The sequence below is a fragment of the Mastomys coucha genome, unplaced genomic scaffold, assembly GCF_008632895.1.
Source record: "Mastomys coucha isolate ucsf_1 unplaced genomic scaffold, UCSF_Mcou_1 pScaffold9, whole genome shotgun sequence".
NCBI classification, from domain to species: domain Eukaryota; kingdom Metazoa; phylum Chordata; class Mammalia; order Rodentia; family Muridae; genus Mastomys; species Mastomys coucha.
Window position 1 is genome coordinate 44,218,332 of NW_022196915.1, and position 7,042 is coordinate 44,225,373.

General features: G+C 43.7%; 1 protein-coding gene across 2 annotated transcripts in view; it reads right to left on the reverse strand.

Annotated features, from left to right (window-relative positions):
• Xpo4 (exportin 4) overlaps positions 1-4,664 on the reverse strand; it is an 89,574-nt gene extending 84,910 nt beyond the window's left edge. The window contains exon 1 of one of the 2 annotated variants that reach the window (XM_031362135.1): positions 4,527-4,664. In XM_031362135.1, coding sequence (XP_031217995.1) covers positions 4,527-4,595 — 69 coding nt within the window. In that variant the 5' untranslated portion in view covers positions 4,596-4,664. The remainder of the gene's footprint in view (positions 1-4,526) is intronic. The other variant, XM_031362136.1, reaches the window with a different exon arrangement.
• Positions 4,665-7,042: the final 2,378 nt, after the last annotated feature.

A 7,042-nucleotide genomic window follows, 5' to 3' on the forward strand; every position in this document is an offset into this window, starting at 1 on the left:
GGCTGCCCTAGAACCTGCAGTTCCAGAGCCCTTGGGGGGGTTGAATGACTTTCACAAGGGTCATATATCAGACAGATATCCCACATATCAGATATTTACATTACAATTCATAACAGTAGCAAAACTACAGTTATGAAGCAGCAATGAAAATAATTTTATGATTGGGGTCACCACAACATGAGGAGTTGTATTGTATTAGACAGCCGCAGCATTAAAGAGGTTAAGAACTATTGCTCTGAGTGGTAGACCAGGCTAAGCTCAAATTCATAGATCCAGCCTGTCTCCACCTCCCAAAGTGCTGGGATTAAAGGCATGAACTACCACATCCCGCTAAGTAGTTTATTTTTTAAAGAAACCAAAACAGGACAAATTCTTTTCTGCACTTTTACCTCACTTATATTAAACATCTCTCCATGTCCACTCAGATCTTTCTATTTAAAAAAAAAAATCAAGCTGGGTGTGGTGGCACACAGAAATCTCTGTGAATTTGCAGCCAGCCTGGTCTATTTAGAAAGTTCCAAGACACCCAGGGCTACATAAAAAGATCTGGTTTCAAACTGTGCCCTCCCCAACCACCCTCCCCAGAAAAAAACATACTACATATTACTAAATCTATGTTTTTTTAATTCCATTTACTAGATCTATTTCTTTATTTCCATAAAATTTCATTAACTATTATAGAATACCAGTTTCCTTTTATAGACCAAATAAATGCTTACAAGTGAAATAGCAGGAGAAAAAAAATGATGAATTTTTAAGATTTCTGGAATTCAATACAAACCCTTTACCGCAATTGTCATATTTTCTACTTCTGCTAGCAGTCTATTTCCCCTTATGCTGGCAGTTTAAAGCACCATCGTATTTACTTGCTTTGGGTGATTCTGTTACAACTTTCTATTCTTTTCCATGACAGTTCACTAACAGTTCAATTATTGTAGTTTCTATACACACTTTAGTAAGTGACATCAAGTCTGAAGACCCTTCAGTTTTGCTTTAAAAATGTTCTTGGTGGCCAGGTGTGGTGGCACATGCCTTTAATCCCAGCACTTACTTGGGAGGCACAGGGAGGTTGAACTCTGTGAGTTCAAGGTGAGCCTGGTCTATGTAGTGAGTGACAGGACAGGACAGGATTGTGTAGAGAGACACTGTCTTAAAATTAAAAGCAAAAAATAGTTCTTGGTTTTCATAATTCTTCTTCTTCTTTTTTTTTTTAAAGATTTATTTATTATTATATGGAAGTATGTGTAAGTAGCGGTCTTCAGACGTACCAGAAGAGGGCATCAGATCTCTTTACGGGTGGTTGTGAGCCACCATGTGGTTGCTGGGAATTGAACTCAGGACCTCTGGAAGAGCAGTCAATGCTCTTAACCGCTGAGCCATCTCTCCAGCCCCCAATTATTCTTCTTGATATATTTTTTGTTTGCTGTTTATTTTATTTTGATTCTTAGGGTTTTTTTGAAACACTATATATGTAGCCTTGGCTGTCCTAGAACTCTCTAAGTAGACCAAGACAGTCTCAAACACAGAGGTCTTCCTACTTCTGCTTCCTAAGTGCTAGAATTAAACAAATGAGCCACCACAGCAGGTATAATGCTTAAAGATGTTCCACATGAAGACTCAAGAAAACAGTCATTGCTGAAGAGTATGGTAGGAACAGCTTAGGGAATTTGGAATTGCCCTCATATTCCACACTTTTGTATAGCTTGAGTAGTTACTGTTCAGAAAGGTATTGCTAACACCATTTTAAGTCAGGGATAATACTCATAGTACATCATCATTGATATAAAAATGAATGAATAAATAAATAGGAATTTGGGAAGCTTATTTAAATACTTCTCCATGCAGGTAAGGTGGTACATCCCAGCACTCAGGAGGCTGATGCAAGGAGACAGAAAATTCAAGGCTAGAGTGGACTACAAAGCAAGTTCCAGTACAGGCCCTGTCTCAAAACAAAACCATTCCCTCCCCCACCCCCCCACCCTGTGGTATACACTTTCATTCTAGCACTTCGTGGCAGAGGCAGGCCACTGACAGAAATGCATTCCAAGTCAGCTAAGACTACAGAATGAGACCCTGTCTCAAATCAAAACAACAGTTTCCCATTTCCACAATGTTTTCAGAAAGTTGTGTAACTTTATTTGGTTATCATGACTAATTTACAATAGCACTTCACCATTCTAGATCATCTACCTTTAAGTTTATTTCCTAGCAAGCAGTGTTTACAGAAAAGATCCCCTATTTATACCTTTCAGACAAAAATCATTTTTTTTCCTACCATGTGGTTTCTGGGGATCCAACTCAGGCCACAGGCTTGGTGGCAAGAACCTTTACCCAGTGACCCATCTCACGAAGCCCTTCTATACCTGTAGGCCAATCATATTACTTTATGTTTGAGATCTTACTCCATAACCTTAAAAGGACTAATTCTAAATGTACCCTTGTAGGATAATTAATACACTGATTTTGAGAAAAACAGGTTGAATAAAAAAATTAAGTTAAAAAGTGTTAGGATTTAGCTCATGCACTCTGAAGGCTGATGAAGGACCACAGAAATGTCAAGGCCAACATGGGCTACAAACATAATATAATTATAGTTATAATAGTTCTAACCTAGCCTATGCTACAGAGTGAAGAGTTCTAAACTCTGGAATGGGAATCTGGTAAACTAAGGAACGGATCAATTTCATCACTAAATTTGCTTTGAACCTCAGCTTCTCTCAACAGTGAAAAGCTGCTACAGGAATTCATAATATGGAACCCAAACTCTAGCACTCAACAGAATAGCAGTTACCATTTTTCTTACCCACCTATAAACAGTTGGTTAAAAACTAGCCTTACTGGAAAGAAAAAAGATACACTGCCAAGCACAAATTCTAAATTCCATCAGGCCAATGATGAACATCATCAATTAACCTATCAATTTAAATACTACAGCACTGTTGTGTTCTTTGAATCCAGAATCTAATTAAAAACTACCACTATCTCCTAAGAAATCAGGTATTTCCGGGGGCACTGTATTTGGGGATTTTAGTAAACTTTTGTTAAACTTAAGCTTTTACTGCATATTTTTTAAAAGATTTATTTATGTGTTTTATCTGCATGGCCTGTGGAGGTCATCAGATACCTTTAAAGTGGAGTTGAGGACAGCTGTAAATCACCACGTGTTCTGAGCAGGATCCTCTGCTAAAGAAACAAGTGTTCTTAACCCCTGAGCCATCTCTCCAGCCCCTCCTCTCACTTCCTAAAAGTCAAAGCATCTATATTGTATGTGAAGACAAAATTTAATGTGTGATACTAATGACTACTCTACAATTGGCTCAAATAGTATTTTTAAAGGTTTTAACATTAATTTCTAATTATGTGTTTATGCCTGTGTATGGGTATATGCATGCCCCGGAACTGAAGTTACAATTGGCTGAACCACCTGACACAGGTCCTGGAAACCTGCTCAGGTCCTCTGGAAGAGCAGCATGTGCTCTTAACTACTGAGCAGTCTCTCCAGGCCTTAACTAAAATACCCTGAGATATGATGCTCCAACACAATCCTTAACACTACCTTACAGTAAAAAAGTTCAGGGTAAAAAAAAAATCTGGCTGCATTTAGTTGTTAAAATGTCTAAACCAATTCAAGTAATAAAATGGACCTCTAAGTTTAAAAAAATAAACCTACAAGTGCAGTCGTCATAATTTACAAAAAAAAAAAAAAATGAATGAATGAAAGACAAGTTGAGCCAGCAAGCATAAGACACGCAGTTTACTGAGTAACTAAACATAGTTTAGTCTTAACTTTTGCTCCCTGTGTAGAATACTGTTTATAATACAGACTCGTCCTGCTCAAACACTCTCATCCAACTATTTCGTGGTAGTTTTAAGACTTCCGCTAAGGAGTACCACAGACTCGGTTTTCCAAAACGCGAAACCCACAAGGAGCTCGGTCTTGAACCAAGTTTTGCCCCAACGACCTTGGTCCTAAAGATTAGCCTCTCTACCTCCGGCCGATCCGTCCACGTGCCGCCTGCTGCGGTTACCCAGAACTGCCCTGCACGTCAGGCAAAGAGCTAGGGGACCCGATCCACAAGGGAACAAGGGTTGCTAACAGCACCCAGACTGTGCCATCCCTCTCCTAACAGGATCAACTCCCCAAGCGTCATGCACACAGTCCCAAGAATGTTCTCTGACCCAAGTCCTGCGGGGTTCACCCTGTGCCTTGCTCTGCTACCCAGTCTGCCTGGCGAGGTACAGAGCGAAGCTGGCGGCACAGGAAACTCTCCATCTTACACCACTACACCCCAGTGCCAGGCCGAAGAGCAAGGCGGTCAGGGAAGGAGACAGCACTAGAAAGTAAAGAACCAAGGCAGGAGGAAAGTAGGATGGAGAATCCTGCGCCACGCCACCACCACCACCTCCACTTCAGGGTTCATCCCAAGGCCCTTCCCGGCCACCAACCCAGCGGACAGCAGGCCTGAGCCGGGAGAGCCAGCCGGCGTCCCACTGAGCCCGCGGTTCTCCAGGCCCGGCGTCCTCACCATCAGAACTTTAGCCGCGTTCTCCAGCTGAGCGATCACTTCTGGGGGCCCCAGCGCCGCCGCCATCATGGTCTCTCTTCAATGACGCGCCATGCGCTGCATTGTGGGAGCAGGCGCCGCGGCCGGCCAATCGCCGCCGCGACCCCGGCGCCTCTCGCGCCTCCGGGGCTGTCGCAGCCGCCGTCGGCGCCGCGCCCTCAGCGGCCTGACGGGACCGCCGAGTCCTGAGCAGCTGCGAGGAGGCAAGCTTGAACCCGGTCGCGGCGCTGGGATGAGGGCGGCGGCAGCCGGCACCGGGCGAGGCCGGGCGGTTGGCTCTGTCAGCCGCAGCCGGGCATCCCGCGCGGCTCTGGGACCTGCGCATGCGTGGTTGCCTGCTGGGTGCGGGCCGCGAGGTCCGCAGCTGGTGGAGGTATGGGTGTCCTGCCCGTGCGCTGGCTTCCTTTCGCTAGCGTAGGCTGTCCAGCGCGGAGCAGGATCTCTGAGCCTTGGAAGCGCTCTCCTAAAGGTGCACCTACGTCCAGAATTCAAGTGTTTGCGGCCCCCGGCTCCGCGGTTCATTCCGCTGGGAGAAGGGAGCATCAGGGGATGGAATGCTTGGTTGAAACCCTCTCCTTAACCACCTGGCTTCCTGAATTCAGTAAGAGCTCAGCTGCCGTCAGCTTTGTGCTTCGGGAGTTTAAAACAGCAATATGTGAGGAAAGGTGCTTTACAGTAACTTCAACGCGCTCCCGTTCTTTAGGGTTTTGTTTTTGTAAGTCTACGTCCAGGAAAGCGGTCCTGACATTAGCTAGTTCAATGTTCGAAAGGTGGCCTACTTGAAGAATTTGTATTGTTTCAACCTGACGTCTCCATTTTCAGAGTTTTCTTAAGAGCCAGTTCGTTTTTCTGGGAGTTAATCAACGTTTTTGAGTTCCTTCTGTTGAAGCCTTCCTGGTTTTTCCAGAGATTTGTAAGTCTGTCCTCCCCGCCCCCCCGCCCGCCCCTTTGAGGTTTTGTGTCTCCAAAATAGAATTGCATTCATTTTAAATTATTTACTTTTAATTTTATGTGCATTGTTTGCGTGCATGTATGTCTGTGTGAGAGTGTCAAATCCCCGGCAACTGGAGTTACAGACAGTTGTAAGCTGCCTTGTGGGTGCTGGGAATTGGACCTGAGTCCCCTAGGATTGCAGCCAGTGCTTTTAACCACTGAGCTATCTCTCTAAGCCCCAGAATTACATCACTATTGAAACAAATGTAATTTCTTCACTTCATCTCACCCACCCTCGGTGCCTCTTCCTCCTCCTCCTCCTCCTCTTCCTCCTCTTCCTCCTCTTCCTCCTCTCTTCTTTCTTTAGACAGGGCCAACCTCAAACACAAAGATACACCTGCCTCTGCCTCTCAGTGTTGGAATTAAAGGCATGCCAATTGTTTTGGGGTTTTGTTTGTTTGTTTGTTTTGACATCTCTACTATTTTTGAGAAAGCAAATTAATGAGATTTTTTTATTGCTTGAGAAATAAAGTGCCTTTCGTTTCATTACCAGATGACAACGTTAGTTAAAATGCTATAAATGGTGGTTTTCCTGTTGAGATTTGTGTGAACCCGAGCCAGCCAAATGGCTCAGCAGATAAAAGAGTAGTACTATTGAAGTACTAGCCTGAGGACCTAACTTCAGTCCTAAAATGCACAGCAGATGGAGAGAACTTATTGTAAAGTTGCCCTCTGACCTCTGCACCCTTGTCTGTTTTCATGCAGCTGTAATACACACTGTGCTAGTTAGTTTTTGTCAACTTGACACAAATCTAGCCTGGGAAAAGGACATCTTAATTGAAATATTACTTTCCTCAAATTATCCTGTGAGCAGATTTGTGGGGCATTTTCTTGATTAATGATTGATGTGCAAAGGCAGGCAGATCTGAGTTTGAGATCAGCCTGGTCTACAGACAAAGTTCCAGGTCAGCCCGGGCTACACAGAAAAACCCCGTCTTTGTTAAAACAACAACAACTAACATCTTTTTAAATAATAAGTTTTCTATCATCTTGCTTGCTTCTTTCCAACTATGTTGGAGTGTTTTGTTTGTGAGATAGGGTTTCTTTGTGTAGCCCTAGGTATCCTAAAACTCTGTAGACTAGGTTAGCCTTGAACTCAGAGCTCTGTCTACCTCTGCCTCTGAATACTGTGATTAAAGGTGTGAGCTACCACACTCAGCTATTTAAAAACAAAACAAAGCAAAACAAGCTTTTAAGGATGTAGAATCTTGCCAGTTTCTCCACTTTGCCTTGGGTCTGCCTGCTGCCAACCCTGAGATGCACTTCTGTCGTTGCTATGCACCACCTTCACAGAGGCCTAAAAACACCCACCACTACCTAGTCCTGACCTTTGTACATCCAAAGCTACCGGTAAGCTAAAAGAGCTTGTATTTTTCCCACTAGGAACCTGTGCAAAGCTGACTGATAAAAGCATCTCTGTGGGACTGAGGAAATGTACTGCTTAGTTTTTGTCAACTTGATCCGAACTAGAGCCACCTATGAAA